The sequence below is a fragment of the Buteo buteo genome, chromosome 7 (assembly GCF_964188355.1).
Source record: "Buteo buteo chromosome 7, bButBut1.hap1.1, whole genome shotgun sequence".
In the NCBI taxonomy this organism is placed as follows: domain Eukaryota; kingdom Metazoa; phylum Chordata; class Aves; order Accipitriformes; family Accipitridae; genus Buteo; species Buteo buteo.
In genome coordinates, this window is record NC_134177.1 from 307,351 (window position 1) to 332,226 (window position 24,876).

The 24,876-nt window shown below is 42.7% G+C and overlaps 1 protein-coding gene and 1 long non-coding RNA gene across 3 annotated transcripts; one reads left to right on the top strand and one right to left on the bottom strand.

Moving 5' to 3' along the window:
• Positions 1 to 1,576: 1,576 nt before the first annotated feature.
• On the bottom strand, positions 1,577 to 24,168 carry LOC142032509 (uncharacterized). The gene is made up of 3 exons (XR_012650853.1): positions 24,101 to 24,168; positions 3,939 to 4,146; positions 1,577 to 1,813 (listed from the first exon to the last, which is right to left on the bottom strand). It is a non-coding gene; the product is annotated as an uncharacterized LOC142032509 (long non-coding RNA).
• TM4SF4 (transmembrane 4 L six family member 4) lies at positions 17,232 to 23,361 on the top strand. 2 transcript variants are annotated; one of them, XM_075033169.1, is made up of 5 exons: positions 17,232 to 17,659; positions 17,925 to 18,014; positions 20,184 to 20,317; positions 22,674 to 22,863; positions 23,154 to 23,361. In XM_075033169.1, the coding sequence occupies exons 1-5, from the start codon at positions 17,486 to 17,488 to the stop codon at positions 23,169 to 23,171; spliced, it is 606 nt and encodes a 201-aa protein (XP_074889270.1). In that variant the 5' UTR covers positions 17,232 to 17,485; the 3' UTR covers positions 23,172 to 23,361. The 2 variants fall into 2 exon arrangements, with proteins under 2 accessions (XP_074889270.1, XP_074889272.1); XM_075033171.1 differs by lacking the exon at positions 23,154 to 23,361 and having other exon boundaries at positions 22,556 to 22,721.
• Positions 24,169 to 24,876: the final 708 nt, after the last annotated feature.

Genomic DNA, 24,876 nt, shown 5'->3' on the forward strand with positions numbered 1-24,876 from the left:
CAAAAGGGTCAGCGTATTTTTCACAACGAGATACGGATAACTAACTAGAATGATTTCTGATTTATTTCTATTTTTTTTCCTGATCTAATTTATTTCTAACTTTTTTCTAATCACTATGAGCAAGACCAGAATTAGCATCTCAATCTTAACATTTGCACTGTTAGGATCCATCAGAACCTTTAAACAAAGACTAATGCAACAGAAGCACCAGGCCTTTGAGGCCACATGGCACACTCTATCCCAGATACCTGGTATTAAGGCAGGAGATACGTTATCTCTCAAAACAACATGGGAGTGTTCTGAAAGTAACAGGTTACAGCCTGGTACCATACCATTAAATATTAACACAAGCGATAACTGATCTACTCAAGGTGAGTCAACTCTGACCGCAGTTTTAACCATTTACAAAAAAAAGTTTAACAAATCAAGTCTAAGCACATAAATTATTGCAAGACATGCTAGATTATAGTTTTGAGAGGAAAGGCATATGTGAAAAGATCAGAATTTTATTTTGCTGCTTGGAAAAAAAAATTTAAAAATTGTAACCAACCCTGAGCTTGCAGTTCTTACAGTTTTATGGAACAGCTCAGTCTTCTGCATTCAAACTGGATTACCTCTATGCCTTCACAAAAACAAAGCAAAACCAAACCCTAAACTCATACATGATATATCTCTGAAATAAATGGTGTCCTGGTAAACTTCTCTCTGGGCCTTCTAATTGCATGGTAGCTGACTTCAAATTTGAAGCAGAAACAGGAGCAAGAGGTTTTTTTACAGAATAGATTAACAGTTACCTAGCTCTAGTCACACTAGTAAACACAATAAAATTTCACAGCAGAAAGAAAACAAAAAAGCAATGCATTATGTTTCCTACAGCTGAGATCCTGTACGTGCTTTTAGCATGGATGAACTAGCACTATCAATAGGCTCTCACTCTCAATTACCTATTTGTTTTCGCTGACATTTCGTTCTCAGCAACCTGTAACATTACATTGCCTACACAACAAGGTTAAGTGCCTATATTTATCTGTTCATGATATGGAAATTTATTGTAGTTGCCCACTTATTACTACACAGAAAGGCCTATCTTCTTCTACTCACTTCTGTCTTACATTTACTGAAAGGAAGTTATCCAGGAAGCAGAAAGAGTTGCCATGGAAATAAAACTGATTTAACAGAGGCTGCTGCAAAACCTCCATTAATTAACCTATTTACGGTAAAACCATTTCGCCTCTCATTAAATGTAGTTGGTATCATTTCAATGACACAATAGGAAAAATACAGCTGCTCTTCACTTCTTGTATATTCCATGCTTTAGGAAGAAATGCATCAGCAGAGTTTTGTGCCATGTTTTTTAATACTTCATGATACAGTTTAAACTGAAGCTGTGAAAAGCTTTGAAAAGATTTGTGTCAACTCTGAGCACGCAAGTGAAGGTCCATCTATAAAACTGAATATAACTCATTCCTGAAAAAAATCAATAAAGACTTATCTTGCTTGTTTTGAAACAAAAAGATCTGATTTAGAATTCAAGTTTTAAATTTTTTTTCACTTCTGAAATCCAGACTGTCAAATTCTTTCAGAAAAATGTATCGTGAATGTTTTCAGTATGACAAAATGAAATGGTCCATGTCAAATCTTCGGAAATAAAAGAAACTTTAAAGGATAGAGTATAATAAAAGACAAATCTGCAAAATAATTAACATATTCCAGCTCTGCTCTTGATAGGATACTGTTACACTCTACCTGAAAACCATATGGACTTTCAATGAGGGAGTAACAGCTAATTCAGTTTCAAGCTGGGACAAACCACCTGCAAAAAAAAAAAAAAAGAAAAAAGGTGTAACTAAATGAAGGAACAGCTAGAATATTCTTCTGTTTAGCAACAATTCAGGAACAGATCCCTGTCTAAACAGATACTGCATAGTGACAATGACAAGAACTATGCTATAAGGAGGGACAGAACATACCCAGAAGCAAGATTTTCAGTGCCAAGGATCATTTGAAGTTTAATATGGATGCTGTTACCAGCAATATAATTCTACTCCTAACCTGGCAAATTTGATAACAACAAATCAATAGTTACCAGCCACAAACAGTATGTACTACAAAACAGTTCATATGCCTTAGACCATCTGGATGTCTGTTTACAGAGCAACTGATTTGTTGCTGTACCTAATACAAATCTCATGATTCAAGGTGATTTTGTGGAGGGTGAGAGAGGAATATGAAAAATGTACCACTCCTCATGTAAGCGCTCTGGAAACAGGAACAGGATAAGCTTCTAAAAGCTGCAACAGCAAAGGAAGAACTGAAGGGGCAAAGAGGTTGGGAGAAGGTGTGGAGGGGTGTCCTGTCCTCCCTCCAAAACTCCAGCCAAGAAATCCAAGCTAAAAAAAAAAGTAGTAACTGTCTGGTAACAGCAATAGCACATCACATCCTTGCCTCCACGTGCTTTTCTTTGGATAGCACGGGGCTGTCAACAAACAGCATACAATTCACAAAACACCCGAAATTTTATACATTTTCAACTGGTTCATAAAAAGAATACAAACTTTCACAGAATTGGTGAGAAATTAGACTTACCATTGCATGATCTGCCTCATTTTTTAATTTATTTGTTAACTGAGAAACCAATGAACAACTACAACAGTGCAAAGGCAAACTGCTCAGATTCTTCACTACAGCAGTGATTAGGGCATAAGTCCACTGCAAGTAAGGCCACTAACATCTAGTCACATATTGCCCACAAGGATGAGCGCTCCAAGAGCCTGTGGAGCCTAATGCTGACAACAGAAAGTAACAGAGACTGCAAAGTCAAGCCACCAGCAATTTGAGGCATGTTGGGCAAAATAATGCACTGCCTTAATTGTGGATGAAGAAAGATTTTGATATGACAACTCAACTCTGCATTTCTTCTCCAACAAGGCTTCACACAGAAGTCAGTGGGAACCATGGTTACATACAAGGTACGCAACTAGATCCTTAATGTATAACTAAAAATTAAATGTTTTATTTATTCTGGAAAAACAAAGAACGAGTCACATTTGTGAGTTCTAGGCATCCCAAAGCTAAAATCCCAGCTGGCTGCTTCCTTTAGAACTTCTTGATTCTTGCTATCAGAGGAGCTCAGTGTGGAAGAAAATACTATTCAGTCATAAAAATCTCTCTTTTGAACAGAATTCAAGCAGAGGATAGTTAAACAAACAACTGAAGAGGAAATGAAGTGTAAACATGGACTCTGACCCCATTCTTAACAGATGTCCCCAGTGAAATCAGCATGGGAGTTGGACTAGCCAGCTGGAAGCATGCTTGTAGTTATGAGCAAGATAAACATGAGGTATTAAGCATCCCAGTCTCACACCAAATGGCTTAAAATGAATGCAGTACATAATAGCATTCTTATTGTCAATCAAAATCTGTACAGAATTGCATCTAAGTACATGAGACATACAGCTTGGAAGATACGATCCATGGCAATTCTTAAATTTGAATGAATTCAAAACCGTAACGGTCTTTCCATTTTGATCCAACATCAAGTTGGAAAAAGGAAACATCCAGTTCCACTTTCACAGAAAAGACAGCCTTCCTGTCTTTCTTCAGTCTGTCTCCCTACACAATTTATGATCCATAATGAGAAGTGCCCTCACTTCAGACAGGTGATCTCTAAGTAAAACTGAATCTACCTATACCATCCAGATATTCCAAGTATCAATATCATAACATAAGATTAATATCTCTGACACCATAGGATTTCTTTCCTGCAGACCAGGGTCCATTATTTTCGTCTGTGACACGTGAACCATTTTCACATAAGGGATTTTAGAGCAAAGATTTCTGTAGCGAATGTGGCTGCCCTAAAGACAAATGGGTGGGAGAAGCAAAAGATCCAATGGGCTACAATCGTGTCACTTCTGTGGAGCATGCGAACAATTCACCTGGAAAACACAAATGGAGGATACGAAGCCAGGCAGCAGGGATGTAACTGGAGAGAGATACTCGGTTTGACTGAAGTGCAGCTCGCATCTCCTCACTGCCACCAGAGCCCACGTGGTGTTGAAGAGCTAGCATACAGGGAATGTCAGCAACACAAACAAGTGGCAGAAACGAAGAGCTAGTTCTCCTTTGCTCCCATCACCTTCAAGTCTAGAAAGAAAGACGAGAGACTGGTATTCTCTTCCAGGGTAAAACCAAAGCAACTCCAATTTGCAGCATTATTCCTGCTTTACGTTTGGGGCCGCTTAGGCCATAGTTTGTTCCTAGATAAGAAGAGTTAATGAATTCACAGGAGGATTCTCCTCTCAATTGCACTGGTATCTAGCAAGGGATAAGAACGCCCAGGCTTTATCTCTGGAACCTACCCTCCTTTAGGACCGTGCACACACTTGATGTTTGCATCCCCGTAAAGACAGAAGCAATCTCCACCTACACCAGCACTGACAGGTTCAGTGACGCTGAGCGCAGCAGCTGCAGCCACAGCAGCACCGCAGCAGCCATAGCAGTTCTTTCAGGTATTTGCGCCTGAGAGGTTGATCAAAATCTGAGCAGTCTGAAAGTGCCCTTGAAAGGAGAGTGGGAGAGGAAAAAAAAAAAATAGCAAAATTGTCCAGCCACTACATGACCAGATAATAAGGATCTGAGTGCTTACAGATGCAAAGAAGGAAATCCCAGGTTCACAGACATAAATGGTGAAAACTTCTTAGTTTAAAGATGTTTGTTGTTGCAGAAGGCACAGAACCACAATAATTTAAGAAGACAGACATAAAAAAAACTGTCAGAAACAACAATACAAGGATTAAAATCTGCCGTCACTGAACCTGGTGGGAACTGTCTTTCAAGTTGTACCCAAGATTTCACTCAAGCAACAGTAATTTCAATTTCTCATGTTTTCAAAGCTTTACAGAACTTGTACAAATGTTACTTACAGGTGAAGTTTTCTTGTGAAACATCAGGTGCACTGACTGCTAGAAAAAGAAACTAGAAGCAGACCAAAGCATGAAAAACGCTGCTTTTGGCAGGGATAATACACAAGGAGGCACACTGTGTATCCCTGCATTCTTCAGAAACATACTGAGTCAGGCTGAACACTACTGGGCTCTGAAGACATATGACAAGTGAGTGACAAATGGTCACTCTGAGAAACAAGTTACAGAAACCCAAGAGTGGTGATAGCATCCAGTGATGCTTCCCCTGCAAGGCAGGAGAACCAGTTCATCCACTGAAAGAACAAAAACATCTGGTAAAAACATGAGGTGGATTCATCTGTTCCTCAAACTTGAAGAAACTGGCATGGTTTCCCAAGCATCTTGCCTGTTTGCCTACTTCTGTAAGGTCAAGAGGAAGAAGAAAACATAAATTATACTCAGCAAGAGAATGACAGTGCCTGATAGACAGTTGTGCACTTCAGCACTCACAGTGACAGGAAGAATACATAACTGTAAGCTCTGCATAACCTCTGTAAATAATTCTGATCTTTTTAATTTGTGGGACTTGACAAAAAGATCATAGCAAAACTATAAAGTACATACACCACCACACAGAAATAATTAACAGGTAACCCTAAAGGAAACAGTCCCTTTGTTCTCCCATTTTGGAAAATACCTCAGGTGGAATTTTAGTTCTCAGTATTACATATTAAAAGTATTTCTGTGGTGCTTAGGTGGCCCACAGCAGTATTGAAGTTCCTTTGTTTTCTGCTGCAAGCATTGTGGTTTACAAAAAAGCAATTTTGATTAATATGTAACAAAACGCCTTTTCTGCAAAGGAACAAAAATAAATATCACAAGCCTCAACAAATCTGACAGTAGTAAAAAGAGGCATTACATACACATAGTTAGATAACTTTTACTTTCTTAAAAGTAATATAAATCAGAGAAGCATCAGAGATTGCTTAGGGGCCACATGCTTATTTGCTACTGGTTGACAGTTACTTTTGGCCCCATGGTTAGAGTATGCCTTGAGGAGAATGAAGGAATGGGATTATTAAAGCCTGAACGGAAGACGTTCCACATAGAAAAGGGCATTTGTGGGCAAGTTGGTGAACGGGCAGTGGAGGTGGGTAAAATGGAAAGTAACAGAACATGACTACAGAACAGTAAAACAGAAAAGAAGTATAAAGTTGAGTTACAGTAAGGATGTAAAAGTCCAATTAGTAAAATAAATTTCTGTGTAATTTCACTTTAAATGAAAATGTCAGTAACTTAAACATATAGAATCATAGAATCGTTTAGGTTGAAAAAGACCTTTAAGATCCTCGAGTCCAACCGTCAACCATGCCCACTAAACCATGTCCTGAAGTGCCTTGTCTACACATTTTTTTTAATACCTCCAGGGATGGTGACACCACCACTTCCCTGGGCAGCCTGTTCCAATGCCTGACAACCCTCTCAGTAAAGAAATTTTTCCTAATATCCAATCTAAACCTCCCATGGCGCAACTTGAGGCCATTTCCTCTCATCCTATCACTAGTTACCTGATAGAAGAGACCAGCACCCACCTTGCTACAACCTCATTTCAGGTGGTTGTAGAGAGCGATAAGGTCTCCCCTCAGCCTCCTTTTCTCCAGGCTAAACAACCCCAGTTCCCTTAGCCGCTCCTCATAAGACTTGTGCTCCAGGCCCTTCACCAACTTGGTTGTCCTTCTCTGGACATGCTCCAGCACCTCAATGTCTTCCCTGCAGTGAGGGGCCCAAAACTGAACACAGGACTTGAGGTGCAGCCTCACCAGTGCCGAGTACAGGGGAACAATCACTTCCCTGCTCCCGCTGGCCACACTATTTCTGATACAGGCCAGGATGCCATTGGCCTTCTTGGCCACCTGGGCACACTGCTGGCTCATATTCAGCCGGCTGTCAACCAGCACACCCAGGTCTTTCTCTGCCAGGCAGCTTTCCAGACATTCTTCCCCAAGCCCATAGCACTGCATGGGGTTGTTGTGACCAAAGTGCACGACCTGGCACTTGGCCTTGTTGAACCTCATACAATTGGCCTCAGCCCATTGATCCAGCCTGTCCAGATCCCTCTGCAGAGCCTTCCTACCCTCAAGGAGATCGACCCTGCATCCCAACTTGGTGTCGTCTGCAAACTTGCTGAGGGGGCACTCGATCCCCTCGTCCAGATCATTGATAAAGATATTAAACAGAACTGGCCCCAATACTGAGCCCTAGGGAACACCGCTTGTGACTGGTCACCAACTGGATTTAACTCCATTCACCACAACCCTCTGGCCTTGACCATCCAGCCATTTTTTTTTACACAGTGAAGAGTACACTTGTCTAAGCCATGAGCCGCCAGCTTCTCAAGGAGTATGCTGTGAGAGACAGCATCAGAGGACTTATTAAAGTCCAGGTAGACAACATCCACAGCCTTTCCCTCATCCACTAGGTGGGTCACCTGGTCATAGAAGGAGATCAGGTTGGTCAAGCAGGACCTGCCTTTCATGAACCCATGCTGGCTGGGCCTGATCCCCTGGTTGTCCTGAACATGCTGTGTGAGTGCACTCAAGATGAACTGCTCCATAATCTTCCCTGGTACCGAGGCCAGTTCCCTGGATCCTCTCTCCGACCCTTCTTATAAATGGGAGTCACATTGGCAAGCCTCCAGTCATCTGGGACCTCCCCTGTTGATGAGGGCTGCTGATAAATGATGGAGAGTGGCTTGGCAAGCTCCTCTGCCAGTTCCCTCAGTACTCTCGGATGGATCCCATCTGGTCCCATAGACTTGTGAGTGTCCAGACGGCGTAGCAGGTCATTAACTATTTCCTCCTGGATTATGAGGGGGTATATTCTGCTCTCAGTCCCTGTCTTCCAGCTCAGGGAGCTGAGTACCCTGGGGATAACTGGTCTCACTGTTAAAGACTGAGGCAAAGAAGGCATTAAGTACCTCAGCCTTTTCCTCGTCTTTGGTGGCAATGTTTCCCTCTGCATCCAATAAAGCATAGATATTCTGCTTAGTTCTCTTTTTATTGTTAACATATTTGTAAAAACATTTTTTGTTGTCTCTTAGAACAGTGGCCACATTGAGTTCTAGCTGAGCTTTTGCCTTTCAAATTTCCTCTCTGTCTGACCCAACAACATCCTTGTACTGTTCCCGAGTTGCCTGCCCTTTCTTCCAAAGATGGTAAACTCTCCTTTTTTTTTTTTTTTTTCCTCTGAGTCCCAGCAAAAGCTCCCAGTTCAGCCAGGCTGGTCATCTTCCCCAGCAGTTCATCTTGTGGCACATGGGAATAGCCTGGTCCTGAGCCTTTAAGACTTCCCTCTTGAAGAATGGCCAGCTTTCCTGGATGCCTTTGCCTTTCAGGACTGTCTCCCAAGGGACTCTCTCAACCAGTGTCCTGAACAGGGCAAAGTTTGCTCTCCAGAAGTCCATAGTAGTGGTTTTGCTGACCCCCTTCCTTACTTCACCAAGAATCAAGAATTCTATCATTTCATGGTCGCTAAGCCCGAGATGGCCTCCAACCATCTCTCACCAGTCCTTCCCTGTTTGGAAACAGTAGGTCTAGCGAGGCTCCTCCCCTGGTAGGCTCACCTACCAGCTGTGTCAGGAAGTTATCTTCCACAGACTCCAGGAACCTCCTAGACTGCTTGCTCTCTGCTGTGTTGTATTTCCAGAAGACATGCGAAAAGTTGAAGTCCCCCATGAGAACAAGGGCACACAATTGTGAGACTACTGCCAGCCACTTGTAGAATGTTTCATCTGTCTCTTCAACTTGGTCGGGTGGCCTATAACAGACTTCCACCATGATACTGCCTTGTTGGCCTTCCCTCTCTTCCTTACCCATAAGCACTCAACCTTATCACAGTCATGGAGCTCTGTACAGTCCAAACCTTCCCTAATATAGAGAGCCACCCCACCACCTCTCCTTCCTTGCCTATCCCTTTTGAAGAGCTTATAGCCATCCATTGCAGCATTCCAGTCATGGGAGTTGTCCCACCATGTTTCCATGATGGCGACTAAGTCATATCTATCCTGCTGCACCATGGCTTCCAGCTCCTCCTGTTTATCTCCCATGCTGCGTGCGTTGGCATAGATGCACTTGAGCTGGGCTATCAATTCCACCCCCAACACTGGCATGCTGCCCCCAGGCTCATCTCTGGTGAGCCTAGTTGTATCCCCTTCTCCCTTTGAATCTAGTTTAAAGCCCTCTCTATAAGCCCTGCCAACTCATGAGCAAGGATCCTTTTCCCCCTTTGAGATAGCTGGACTCCATCTGTTGCCAGCAAGCCTGGTGTCATGCAAACCTCCCCATGACCAAAAAACTCAAAATTCCACCAATGGCACCAGCCTCTGAACCACGTGTTAATCAGGTGTGTTTTCCTGTTCTTTTCAGTGTATTTCCCTGCCACTGAAGGGATTGAGGAAAACACTACCTGTGCTCCTGATCCTTCCACTAATCTCCCCAGTGCCCTGAAGTCCCTTTTGATTGCCTTTAGATTTCTCTCCACAATCTCATCACCACCAACCTGCACAACCAGCAATGGGTAATAATCAGAGGTCCGAACCAGACCAGGGAGCTTCCTAGTAATGTCTTTTACCCGGGCCCCAGGGAGGCAGCAGACTTCCCTGTGGGATGGGTCAGGACTGCATATCGAGCCTTCTGTCCCCCTCAGAAGGGAATGGCCTACGACAATTACCCTCCTTTTTCTCTCAACAGAGGCTGTCAGAATGCATGGGGCTGACTGACTCAGCCTAGGCAGACCCCTGGACAGGCCTTCATCTACACCCTGATCTTCACTGGCCTGGCCCTCAAGTTTCAGAGCCACACTCCTGTTGTGTAGTGGCAACTGGGAAGGTGAGGGAGACTGGGAGGGGATTCACCTGCCTCCCCAAGCAGGGACCTGTATCCATTCCCCTCCATCTCTTAGGTCCCCTCCTGCCTGGTGGCAAGGGGGCAGGGGAACCTCTGCTTCTTGCAGAGCCTCCATCTGCTGCCTCTGCCTCAGGGATGCTAGGGTGTGGGTCCACCAACCTATCTCCCGCTCACACTCCCTGATACTCCTCAACCTTCCCACTTCCTCCTTCAGCTCTGCCACCAGGCTGAGCAGATCATCCACCCAGGATGATCAACACCGTGCACAGGAGTTGTCTCTGCTGCCCTCCGGTACCAGTGACAGGCTCAGGCACTCCCTGCAGCCGGAGACCCGGACAGCCGCACTTTTGCTCGGGAGCTCTGTCTGGGTCGCCACATTCTTCCTGGCAATGGCTTTCACCCGAGCCGCAACCATACCTGGGTCTGCCGAGAGGACGATGCCCGCCGGCTGAGTCGCCTTCTCGAGCTGGGGAGGGGGCTGCGCCCTCCCTTCGCGAACTGCCGCCCAAACTGCCTCACCACAGCCCTTCGTTTGCCTGCCCTGCTCGCCGCACTGCAGGTCGCCCGCGCTCCTCAGAGCCGTTTAATCTCCCGCGGTTGCCCCTGGTAACGCCCACATCACGTCAGCCCCTCTCGCGAGAGCTGCCGGCTCTGGAAGGGTCTCTCTGCTCCCCCTCAGGTTTCCCGCGCTTCGGGAGCCTCCCTCGCCGCCTCAGCCTACCGCTCAGCCGCCGACTTACCGAGACATGTCTGACACCAGTGGAAATTGAAACTTCTTTTAAAATATTTTTCCCTAATAAGAAAGGACTGGGCTATCAGATGTCAGAGTGATGTCATGGAATAAAAACTTTACTTGCAATAGGACATTAAACTTCAGGCTTCTTCATCTGACCTATTTCCAGTCACACAAGAGGCAGAGGAATCTCCCACTCTAAGCTGGCAATTATCTACCTACAGCAGATAGTCTGTGACCTAATTAATTTGATCTTTCTTGGAAGCTGAAATACTATCTAAATCCTGACTTATTGACAGCAGAACTGCCCACACAGGGCATGAACTCAGGCTTGTTTTTGTTCTAACGTGCCTTCCAGCCCACTTCTCTTAAATACTCTTCATTAGCGTACCTTGCTTTTCTGTGTTCACAACAATATCAATTTGCAACTTAAAATACCGCCTAGGCCAAGCTACACCTGCCACAAGCTCTTACCTGAACAGAAATGTCAGGAAGAGAGCAAAGGTCAAACAAGATACTAGGGAAACTGCATGTTCCCAGTCTGTCCTCAGAGCCGGGGGGAAGTCTGGCAGCTGGGGCTGGGGTAGGAAAACACCATCACAGGGAAGCCCACGATATCTAGTTTCCTCTTAGACCTTCTCCCCTTCTCTGCTTTCACATGCCTCACCACACAGCTAGCCCCCAGGTTTGAGAAGTCTGTGAATGGAAAAGGGAATGAATTTCTCCTGTGTCAAAGCTGTGGATAAGGGTGCGATGATGGCTTTTACTCTGCACGTACACAGCCTCACTTACGCAGCCCCACTCTTTAAGCATCTCACCAATATGCATTCCCATATCCATGCATTTCACAAATAAGGAGTGGCTCGTCTGAATTGCTAGCAAACAGGAGCGGGGTCTGTCCCCTCTGCATGTCTACCTGGGTTCATTCTACACTGGTATCAGAGGTGGGGGGCTTCCCTGTGTTCTCCAAAGGAGAGATTCTACTAATGTGATCCTTCACTGCAAGGAAGATTGGGTTAATATGAAGGGAGGTATTTTTCAGCTCGTTCTTCTTTGGTCTCTCTTCAAAGAAAAGAAACTTCGTCCACAGTTTACCAGCCTCTCTCCGGTCCTCAATGGAACGGCACAACACAAAAGGAAATACAACACTGCGTTACGTGTGTTCAGAGTGATTTTACACAGGAAATTCCTTCTGTATTTCTTGCTTGAGATCAGTGTGTCACTATATATGTGATATATATAAACACACATACACACAAATTCACTTGCAGCAGCAGAGGCTTGAACAGACCTGGTTTCAGCTATGCTACTATAAGTCCAATCCTACCCATAAATTCATAGCAAAATCCTCCCTGGCTTAATTGGAGGCAGGATCAGTACTTCTCACAGAAACTCATGAAGCTCCAGATATCCAAACTATGTTTAGAATATGGAAGCTGCTACACAAAACACAATAGCAAGAACTTGGGTCATAACTGTCTAATGAGTTCAGTCATTGACACAAGAACCAATCAAGACACACCTATCTACAGTTAAAAATGAACAGATACATCAAAATACATGTTAAACCACATCCATCTATCTGAACAAAATCAAAATCTGATTATCAAGATTAGCAAGAAATCCATGGCAACAAAAAAATGGAACTTATTGTGATAATAGTACTGGTGGTATCTCAAGGGGCTAGCCCAGGTACTGAGAAAAGGATGGTTAACTAATGTGTGCTGCATCCACACAATTTACTCTACTTTTCAGGTTACCATCTATGCTACATCTGGTTCTGTTTCAGGATCACTGCTTCCAATTATTGACCTTTCTCATTTACAGCTACCAGCTACCATGCACTCTGCAGGTTTATATATGGCCACAGGGCATGCAGCTGTATTTATATTTATCCTTTATATCTATCAAATTTTCTGTTCCTCTCATTTCTCAGTCTCCACACAGTTTGCAGATCATTGCCTGTCTGTGTTTTAAGAAGCCAGGCAAAGAATTATAAGGTATCATCACCACTTACATCCTCCTGAAACTACCAAAACTGAGTAGCCTTCCATTCCTATTATTTTTCCATAGGAAAATATGTCATTTCACCTCTCTCTGCACAGCATGGGCTCTGCATGATTTAGGAGGTGAGGAGAGGAAGAAACACCCTCTCCTAGCACATCAGAAAGGAGTGCCTTCCATCGTGACTCCACAATTGCTAGGAAAACACTGTTGAACAGGACAGGATGACACAACATTAAAAGATCAGCTCCACCCCAGGTACCAACCCTCAAAGTCTCTACAAGGGAGTATTTATTCCAGGACAAGCAGTCGTGCCTAATGCTTGACAATGGGCTCACTGGGCCTCCTCCCAGAGAGACGGCCAGAGTTGGAAAATGTGGGCTGGAGCGGAAGGGAAGAACTCCTCTGAGAGAAACTGACTGTGCACATCACTCAGTTTTTCCCTGGAAAAAGGCTTGAGTCATCCTGAGTTTTGTTTTCCAGCTCAGGCTGGATGCCACTTCCCCTTATGCCAACGCCGCTGACAAGTAAGTGTAACTTAAACCCTCACATAAAGGTTGGCAGTAGTTTGAAAAGGCCATGCATAAATAAGAATATAGTTGAATGGAGGAGTCTGGCTAGCCTTCTGTGGTACTGACACTGTTGGTGAGTGGAGTAAGAGGGAAAGAGCACTGTTGTGAAGCTCAGCTTGAAAGTCTGGCAAGAGCCTGGTAGAAGCATCTGCCTTTGAGCCACTTGCAGTAAATCAGGATGGCAGGGTGCTGGATGCAATACAATTTAAACCTTTTCTCCTTACTGCAAGCCAGGATTCACAACTGCATAAAAGCCACATTCTAGACTGATAGAGAAGGGGGAAAAAAAAAAAGTAAAATTTATGTTCCAGCTACAGCAAATATTTTCCCTATGCCTATTACTGAGTCACTGTGCTATAACTGGGAGCCAAATTACAGATGCTCTCTACCCACTGGGAATGCCATGAAAGTCTATTTAACATATCAGGTGAAGTATGGAGAGTTCTCAAGTTCTGAATCTTTGCCACAGAAGCAATAGAAAGCCATAAACACTGCTTACATTGGCCTAACTCTGACATCCGACTGAACACATGTAGACTGTGCTGTCAGTCAGCACTTCTTCATTTGTTTCTGTCTGCTTTTCTGTTGCATAATAGCTGTCCTTCTTGGGATGAAATGTTAAATTTATGAGCACGAGCCTTTGAAAACTCTCTCCTTGGTGGTCATGCACATGTTGCTTTTAGGCAGATGGGACCAGATGCTCCTCTCTCCTTTAGGGTCCCAACTGGCAATCAGGGGCGATGCCTCCAACAGTGTCTGTTGGGTGAGAAGGACAGGTACATCCAGCTCCCAGGTTAGACACGACACGGACTGAAGCAGCACGCGGCCAGCAGCAGGCAGCTCCCAGAGCCTGACAGAGGTAATTGCTCTCCCTGAGCAGAGTGGGACGTGAAGGGCCGTGCTTTCCAACTGTATACCAAACAGCTCAGGTTGTTCACAGCCTCCTGGACTTCTAGCAAAATGGCTAAGAGAGGAATCACAATGACACAATGAGAAAAACAAACACAGCACAACTCCCAGAAACTGTTCAATGAATCATCAGTTATGGACTCCTCCTAAAAGCGCCTGTGCCAATAGCGCTGAATACACTGTGCTTGATCAGGATCTGCCAACCCACTGGGAACAGCCACTGTCACTGTCCAGGCTGTTCTGCTGGATCTGCTTTTCACACCAAGAACCTGTGGACTTCATTTGCATTGCATTATATGCAGACTTGAGGAGCCACTCAAAATGTGTCTTACTAAATACCTGAATAAAACTCTTTTTGCAAAGTAAAGTAAACTAGATTTTCCTCAGGAATCGTGAGTCCGCTCAGCACTACAGACATGTTTGCTCCTAGGAGTGATCCTCAAAAAGGAACCATCCTCTGGTCTTCTTAATACACAAAAGAATGCATATGATTATTTTGGCAGTGGTGACAATCATTTCTTGCCATCCTTTATTGAATGGGCTTAAGTATATATGATATGAAACATTCTTCTTTTAAACAAAAAAATGTGTGTGTTATGCTAAAATGTGGCATATACCATAATTTCAAAGTACAAGCCATGGAAGATACATTCAGATTTTGATTCATCTTCATCATATGACTTAATGTTTCAGTGAAGAGGGCTATTAAAAATTAGAGCATTTCTCATTCAATCTTTCCTGCAAACAGTCTTGCACCATGTAGCACAGTTTCCAGAAATCACAAAATAAATATGAAATCAACTCTTTAATCCCAAATGTGGAGAAACACATGGCACAGTCCAGTAGGAAACATCTGTAGGTTTCTGATCTCTGGCAAGTCATCTACACAGGCTAGTCTGCCAGAGAAAAGGTCAACTAAAGAGTAGATTCTCTAGCATCATCCCAGGGACTTCTGATACTCTTAGGGGAAGGGGAGTTGTTTAAATAAGTTCTTAGTTTCCCAGTGCCATGGGAATTTCTGGTGCCACAGGTATGGAGCTGATGTGAATCACACATATTTTTCCTTAGTGGTCCTTCTGTAAATGAAGCACCATTTTTACTCTCCAAGCCATTAAAAGCTGTTTTAGTGACTGGTATTGGGAGTTCCAAAAATTCTCAATAATAAAAACTTTCAATGAGTGTTTCCTACTTCCCTTGATATATGCAAATATTTATTTTAATTAAAGCAATAATAGACATATCAGAAAGATGTGATTATCAATTAACCCATCAAAGAACCTGAGAGCCTTTAGCATTTGCCCAGTTGGTTCCTAGTATCTAGAGAAGAACACTTCGGAAAAGTAAGATTTCTTTGCAGAAATTGCTCCACCCAAGGCCAAGTGAGTGCATAGTAAATAAGTGAGCTGATTTTTTACCTGCGAAGATTAAGTCATACTGTGATAATTTTCTTATTCTGAGTGCAGGCTCCCTGAGGTAAACACGAAGCTCAAAAATCTAGTCTTAAGTCTGACGTGAAAATGGGTTTCATAGTTTCATCTTTTAATCAAAAAACGAAGACTGTGATCCTTTCTGCCTGAAGTTAGACAGAATTCAGCTACTGAAAACAGTAAGAGTGTACCCAGTGCCATACCTAAATTATTAGTAACTATTTTTCTTTAAGTCTGATGCATATTTTACAGCAGAACCCCAAACACACTACCTGCCAGAGACAGTACCTGTGTGTGTTCAATCCTATTGGCACCTTCAGGAAAAAAGGCATTTGAGAGCCCTCGTGCAAGTTGACAACCTTTCCAATTGCACCTCACAACTAGAAGCATTGCATATATAATTAAATAGGATTTCTAGTATTACTACTGTCACCTTAAAAAGGTATTTTCCTAAAAACATGAGGTCTGGCCCTCCAGTCTGATAAAACTGCTTTGTATCCTTCTGTTTCTGCAAAGAAGCCTAAAGTTGACAGGCCAGGCTCTGGTTCCAAATACACTCCTTCAGCATCAGTGATGGCTCGAGATATCCCGACCCCTGCTCTCCTGGCTTCCTTGTATCCACACAATTGTCAGTGCGGCTTGTGATGAACCAGATCAGGGAATTACTCTAGATGAAGAGTGACTTGGGTTTCTTTCAGCTGTGTCATTTCTATAAGGTTGCTGGCTGCAAAAACCAGCTTATTTAGCATTGCCACTTAACCTGAAGCCATAACTCTGGACAGTTCCAGACAGCTTTGGACAGTTCGGTATCATGTACTTCATGGGATTTTGTGGTTGTACAGGGTAAAATTTTAGATGTTTCTGGGCTGCCTGTCTTTGAAGATTCAGCAGAGATCCACTATATGGATCAAAACAAAGTCTCAAACATCTTTAAACAATACTTATCTCAAATTTGAATGAAAATTTCCTGAGCTTTACCCTCTGAGCAAAGTGGAAAGTGTTGTCCATCTCAAAATACATGGAATTCACATGTCCACACAGGGATGGCAACGGAATTGCATCTATCACTATTTGCTAGGAATTAAGATTGGTGTGAAAATCATCCTAACACAAGTTCTACAGGACAATATACTAAGTCTAAATATGAAAGAGAAGGTATCCAGTATCTGTTAAAGAGCTGCAGAACCTGCTTTAAAAGACGTGCTTGCTTGAATAAAATGTTGCATGCTAAGCCAGTGAGGCTCTGCTTGAGCTCAGGAGTCTGTCTGCCACATGCAGCCTAATTTTAAGTGGAAATTTTGCCTGAGTGCAGATGAAAAGCTGGGCTTTGAGGGAACACATTATCCTTAGGGAACACAAAATGACACAACATAAGGAGCAAATTCACTGCAACTTTTTTTGATCATTAGCCCTTATTCAGAGATACCAGCTGCAAAGCACTGCCTCCATAATAATTCATTACCTATTGCAAATCTATTGTCCGAGTGCTTCAAAATAACAAACGATTAGCTCAACTTACCCAAAGAAAAGAAAATTCACTAGAACTTTTCCACTGCACACAGCTGTTATTAACATCAGCTGATTCGCTATGTGTTTTCATGTCAGTCTTTACAAAGTATTTTGTACTGTGAAGAAGGACCATATATTGTAAAAACGATGATCCTGAACTAAGAAGGCTATCTACCCATGACCTGAGCCCAGATATTGAAGTGTCTCATCCACATTAGTAAAATATTAACAGAGGTTACTGGTGGTTACAGTAAAATGAGAGGCTGCACTGAACATAATTTCATTTACGAACGTTCAGAAAATTGACATCATGCCTGCAGGAACGTATAAATAACCAGCACAGTGCCTTTCTGATTGTCTGCAGCAACATCTCTAAGGGAGCATTCTACAGGCTCGGCTCCTCTAAAGGCACAGCAGAAACTGGATTGTACACCGAGAAGCATCTTTTTATAAAACAGCTCTGAGAACGTCTGCCAGATTTTTCCTCTGCCTTTAATTGTGTTTGCCATTTCTTTAAAAAAACATGTGCACGGGAGGTTGTGCTAAGTGCCTGGGAACCACTCTTATCCCTCTGGCTGTGCTATGTACCCTCGCTAACATTTTGTTGTTTTTCCCTGGAGGAAAAGTGGTTGAAAACAACGTACACATTACAAATGAGGTTTGGTACTTCGGAGGGATCTTGGGATCTGGTGTATTGGTGAGTATATAAATTCAGACATTCCCACCTTCCCACCCATCTCCCCACCCCCCATGCCATGACTTTGCATTGTTGAATTTCCTCAGCACCTCAAATGCAGGTTCCAACACTGCAAATACTTCTTTGATAAACAAATAAGTTACAAATCATCCATCAATAAGTAACTTAATTTAGTGATAAAAAAAAAAGACATAGAACTTTTATATTTAAAAGCAAATGTAACTAGAATTCATCCCAATTCAAACTTTATTTCTGTTATTGGTAGATGATCTTTCCTGCCTTGGTATTTTTGGGCCTTAAGAATAATGATTGCTGTGGATGCTGTGGTAATGAGAGCTGTGGAAAGAGGTTTGCGGTAAGTGAGAAGACACATGGCAAAAAAGTAAAAGCTAAATTGTTACTGATACGATATATACATTATCTTCTGCTCACAGTCATTGAGAGACTAGACAGTTGGGGTCCAGAGCATAGGACACAAAGCCCTGCCCTTTGTCTGAGTGCTGGAAAGTAGAAATAGCAGGCTGTAAAAATTGTATTATGCCTTTGATGTTGTGCCACAGCTACCCCAACTGTACTGCCTCGTTGTGTTTTGCCATCACAAGATACTTACAGTTGGTATCACAATTAAAACTAATTTCTGAAAGATCTGCACTTTGTTTTGCAGAGCACAACAGTTCTCTCTTTAGCCATTTTTTGTTGGCAGTTTTTAAAATTACTCTGACAGTTGGGCACTACATTCCCAGCTCACTGCAGACCCATGCAATGGGCTGCGAGTGTCTCATTAGGTTCAGAGGAAATTTCAGGTAGGAAGAGACCTTGGGAGGTCACCTAATCCCACCTCCTGCTTAAAGCCAGGGAGACCAGGCTCCACTTTGAATTTATAGCTTCATTTCACATCACAAGTGAAAAGTTTCAAATGGATACCATCAGACACTGGTAAACATTTCAAGCAATTTAGTTTAAAAATGAGATTAGAGAAAAAATAAATATACTTCTACTAGGAAAGTCTGCGCTTTTGAAATAAGTTGTTTGGCTCTAGTAGATCATTACACTTTTTTATAAGGGAACATGTTTTCAATTGAAAAAAAAAGGAAAAAACAAATAGGAAATGAACCATGACTGTGATGTTAACAAAGAGTCTTCCCTAAGTCCCGTCTTTGATGCTGTCTTCATGCAATCCCAACAAACCAGGTGGAACTTCGAGGAGGGGGAAATGGAGCCACATATTTCTCTCCACCATATTGTATTATCAATTTTCTGTTAGCAGTGAACATATCTTAGTTTAGCTTTGAAGACCACGTATAACTCAGCAACTACCAAACTACTGACGCTTTGCTGCCAGGCTGCCACTCACACCTCTGCAATGCAGCTGAACTGAGCACATGGTTCTACACGGCGGGGGGACGTGGGGACAAACCAGCTGTGAGCACTCACTGGCATGGGTAAGCTAAACCGTGTACGCACGGTGCTGCCCAGAAAGCAACCTATGTTCTGCAGTGCGGTACCTTGTTGACAACTCACGTTAGAGCGCAGCTGACTGAAAGACTGGGAATATTAATAGTCACAAGTACTAAGTACACCGTACTAGAAGAGTCCTGGTGGCCTTACCACAGCATGACTGAGAACTGGATTTGTTCTTGTATGTTAGCAGAAACACCATTATTATATCTACTACATAAATATTAACGTTTAAGTCAGCCCTATCAGATATATCAACATAAAAATGCATGTCTACCCTCAAGGCAAGAGTCTTGTGATGTGGTTTGAATAAAAGCTCACAGACCTGAAAGTACGTTTCTGTTTTTCCTCCACCTATACCACTTTGATCCAATAAAATATACTACCTCTACTTATAAACTATTACGGCTACAAGTGCTTCAGAATTCAAGCAGGGCATTAGTTTTTGCATTATTTACTTACATATTGGTATATATGAAAATACTGTAATGGAAAGCCAGAAAAATAAAGACATCCTTTCCAATCCACTCCAATTGCACTGTTGGAGCTAATGATGACAAATACCTGTGAGGAGATAAAGCATACGAACATGAATCCTGAAGGGGAGACTCAGGAAAGAAAAACATAATTACTTGGTCCAAATATGACCAAGATATCAAGGCTAACTTGTAACAGGTACTGTAGATTATTATTTTTTTTAATGCCTTGAGTGGTCAAAGGCTTCAGTCTTGCTTGTAATCTCTTGAGAAAGACATCCACTTCAGTGAAACACAGGACACTGAACAACAACGAGGGCTATTGGCTAAATACTGTCTAAAGGGGAGGAGTGCCATCTACTGTGTCAGCATCCACCCCTCTCGTGCTCATTCTTTTAAAGCTTTTAAACACCACTGCAGGCATGTGTTATACATTTATTATGTAATTGCAAACTAATAGATTTTAGCTGTTCAGGAGTTGACTATTTTGACTGTTAAGAGCTGAATTTAGGGAATGTACATTCACATTAATAGGGTACATTTCATTGTTTGAATGAGAACAAAAATAACATTATTTTTCTCTTCATCAGATGTTTTCTTCTATAATATTTGCTGCAGTTGGAGTTCTGGGAGCTGGATACTGCTTTGTTTTGTCAGCAGTAGCCCTAAACAGAGGCCCTAAATGTTACAATGGAACAGAGTGGACCTATCCTTTCCAGGATGGGTAAGACAAGACAATCAGAAAAAAACCTTATACATGTTTTAAGTTTGTGATATGATTTAACTTCCAAATCCATTGTATAAAAACGGGAATTATACTGTTTGTATAAAACACAGAAGGTCTTAAAAGAGCCAGCAATGCACAGCAATACTAAATAAGGTTCAAGAGCACAGATGTAAAGAATAGCAAGTACAATCAAAGCTACTGAGTTTCAAAGGAGCCAATAAAGAGAAACACACAGCCTTCTAGGTTATTCCTTGGGATGATAAGCAGTATACAGGGATAAATTCCACCTAGATGAATAGCATGACATCTTATATTGACATTTGATGGTATTCAAATAATTAGTATCTATGTGTCGTTTTATCTTGGTTATGGAATTTGGAAGTTGTCTGTTCCCCACACTGCAACTCAAACATGTTTGCTGTCATGTATATTTATCATTTTCAGTGAGGTGGTGTGAAGGACCAATTGCTCAGGGCTGAAGTCAGCAAAGGTTCAACTGAAAACAGGGTGCAAGGTGCTACCAAGGAGAGCACGTGTGATCAGAACAGATCGACAAGGGGTGCAGTAAACCCCTCATCACCTGAGGATCTTAAATGCAGTCTTCCTCAGTCAAGAGTGACCTACCAGCATTTCTTGCATAATACATCACAAAATTATAGTTCAGGTTGAAAAGCAAAAAAAAGAAAAAAAGAAGTATAATGTTGTATGTTACACATCATTTGTTCATGGGCCAGTGAGGGCTGGAAACCAACTGCTTTGGTCTAATTCTGGGAATCTTTGGAAAAATATGCTCTGTTTCAAACATAATTCTGGTTACAGTCAAGGAACACAGGAAACAAAACAGCATTAAGTATATGCAGAGGAAATGTAGTAAGTGGTTAAGCCGTCCACAATTAAATCAAAATGTGAAGGTAAAAATTACAGGAAATACTTTTATCTAATACTGCTGTTCTTTAGATGAGGCATCTAGAACAGCAAAGGTTCTTTCCTGCTCGGTGGGCAAGAGGTAACTGGTCTGGTAGAATTTGACGTTTTGTAAGGAAAACTGAGTTTATTCATCTTTTATCATACTGCTTTGATAATTCACCTGTTTCGTTCTTATTACAATGTATGCGCGCACACACACACACATATGCATGTGCAACCACAAAAATCTAATACTGTAATCAAGTAAAAGCCTGGGGTCTCTGCCACGGAGGAGTTATAGAAGGTGCCACACTCCCGAGGAGACCCTGTGAGTCCCGTATCTGTAGGGGTATGCTTTGTGAGTGTATTATGAATATGACCCAGCAATGTGCATTTACAGCCCAGAAAGCCAACCGCATCCTGGGCTGCATCAAAAGAAGCGTGACTAGCAGGTGGAGGGAGGGGATTATCCCCCTCTGCTCTGCTCCTGTGAGACCCCACCTGCAGTACTGCGTTCAGCTCTGGGGCCCTCAACGTAAGAAGGACATGGACCTGTTGGAGCGAGTCCAGAGGAGGGCCACGAAGGTTATCGGGGGGCTGGAGCACCTCTCCTATGAAGACAGGCTGAGAGCCTTGGGGCTGTTCAGCCTGGAGAAGAGAAGGCTCTGGGGAGACCTTATAGCAGCCTTCCAGTACCTAAAGGGGACCTACGGGAAAGATGGGGAGGGACTTTTTACAAGGGCATGTAGTGATAGGACAAGGGGTAATGGCTTTACACTGGAAGAGGGTAGATTTAGATTAGATGTAAGGAGGAAGTTGTTTACTGTGAGGGTGGTGAGGCACTGGAACAGGTTGCCCAGAGAGGCTGTGGCTGCCCCATCCCTGGAAGTGTTCAAGGCCAGGTTGGACGGAGCTTTGAGCAACCTGGTCTAGTGGAAGGTGTCCCTGCCCATGGCAGGGGGCTTGGAACTGGATGATCTTTAAGGTCCATTCCAACCCAAACCATTCTATGATTCTATGATTCTATTACACACCACCAGATGTCAGCTCTGCTTCACCCAGCAAAGAACCGCAACATCAGTAGCAAACATGCCTTTGACAAAAGACATTGGCACAGATGAACATGCATTTGGTACATGCTTGGTGAAGACCTCCTCTTCCCAAAATACCAGAATCTGTTCAATTGTATCAAACACATACTCATCTCTGATTGTTCTCTTCTGATGCCTTGTCTTTTCAAATCAATTGCTTCAATTGATGTAGAAACTAAAACAAAATCATGTTCCAGATATCTAGCACCAGTGTGATAATGGAAATTCTTTCTTGCAGTACTGAAGCTAACAGAACCTCAGCCATATCACAACAGCGACAACTTGTCAGCTGTGACAGACTTCTTCTCTGTGAGCTAACATCGTCGTCTTCATAACTGTTTTGTTCCCACCCCCAGGAATTACCTCGCTAACCACACATTGTGGAATGTGTGTCAGTCACCCGAAAACATAGTCCCGTGGAACCTAACCCTCTTCTCCTTGCTGCTCGTCATGAGTGGGATCCAGGTAGTGCTCTGTGGCATTCAGGTGGTGAATGGCCTGTTGGGAACAATCTGTGGGGACTGCCAATGTTGCGGATGTTGTGGGGTGAGCAACTGATGTTTTTCTTTCATTATTTTGTGTACTGATAATAGTTATATATACACCTGACTAACTGACAATCTGAAAAACTAAACTAGCCTTTGTTCAACACCATGATCATGATTTCTAAAGTACAGCTGAAACCCTACAGTGTTGCCAGGTGCTGAAGATATGATCTCAGTCCATATATATGGTGTTTATCTGACAGCTTGCAATAGCCACTGGGAAATAATAAAAACCTTTAAAGTCACAGGAATAGTAGCCACTAAATAACCTCCATGTTCTTCTTCTTTCAGGGAGATGGAACTGTCTAAAGAATATGAGTATTGCAGACAACCCTCCTTACCTTGGGATGCTCCCTTTTATGTTCCAAAAAGCAGCCCTTAGATGCATTGTCTCTCGCTAAGAAGGTGAGAATGAAGGGCACTTCCCCCACTAATGTTACGAAGCCCTGACTCCCTTTCTAGCCTTCCTGAAACCCCTCATTGTGGAATAAAATAAGTGAAATTCAACTCTCACATTCATATTTATTTTTGTAAAACAGCTTCCATTTAAAAAGAGGGTATTCTCAGGCAAAGTATTTTCTCTCCTGAGTCAGCTTTCCAACTGGGGATCACCAAATACTCTGGTACAAGCTCAGTTGTAATGCAGTTGTGTGTATCTTCCTTTGAGGTTTATCAGATGGAAACACTGCAAGTCTAACTTTTGTTAAGTACATTTATGTTACGTGGAAAAGCGAGGACTTTCCTCTTCCGACCTGCTCTGATTAAAATGCTCTCTATAAAGAGAGTCTCTGTTACAAAAGAGATTCATGAATCTCACGGTGAGGTCTCTTTTCTTGACTCTGTCTGACAGATGGCTGTATTCAGCAGCACTGCTGTGCAGGTAAGTGTAGGGTCAAAGTAACAGGCCAAAGAAGAGAGTACTGTGGATCTCTAGTCTGAGGTGTTATGAGTTATCTTGGACACCACAATACCCTGCTTCACACCAGGAATTCAGTGAGGAAGGGCAATTCACAGCCATTTTGCAGCATGGTGGGGATTTGCCTTCTTAACTAATCCATAATCAATTTTCCTCCAGTCACTCTCACCAGAGGGAATGTAACAACACAGTATGGCTGTAGAAGATGACACTGAAAACAGAGAGTATAAGAACACGGGAGACTTACAGAGAGACTTTCCCAGCCTACAATTCTTTGTACTCCAGGGACCTCCTGAGACAAAGGTTCCATCTCTGCACTGACCTCTTCTTGAGGGACTCCTTCTCCATGAAGCTGTCCAGTTGTTTCTTGGATCACAATATCCCTTCCATAGTCTAACTCCATGTTGTGGGAAGAACTTCCTTTGTTCTGACCCTGCCACCTGTTCCTTTTGTTTGATGCCTCCTAGTTCTTGCCTGCAAGGAAGAGTACACAGTCAGTCCTACCCCCTCTTCCCCATGATACCTAATTTCACAGGTTCTCCCATATCTCCTCTCAGCTCTCTCTTTTTTTAGCCTGAAGAACGTTAGTATATTTAGCTATTCTTCATACAGAAGTTGTTTCACCTTTATTGGAAGTTTTTTTCAATTTTCCCCATTACACTCTGAGATGGGAGGGACAGAGCAGCAGTGTTCCAGGTACAGGCACACTGCCCTAGCCATTTATTCTAACAGCAAAGTTCATTAGCTACAAAGACAAGGATGAACCACAACCTGATTGGTCCCTACTGTGAATCCCACAGGTCTTGTCTTGTTAGAGAGCAAGCCAATTTCTCATACATAACATCATCTTCAAACACTGGCTCCAAACAAATGGTAAATGAAGCTTCATTTCTAGAAAATCAAATAATTTTCCACATCTCTGACAAAATATAAAATTGGTACCCATGAAAAGGAGAGGGACATACCCTATTTAAATCCAGCTACGTGATGAGAAAATTAAAACTTCAACATACATATCTATTTACATGCTGAAATATGTCCTATACCCGTAATCCTTGTCTTGAATCTCTCTTGTACAGAAACTGCGCAGCCTGTGTA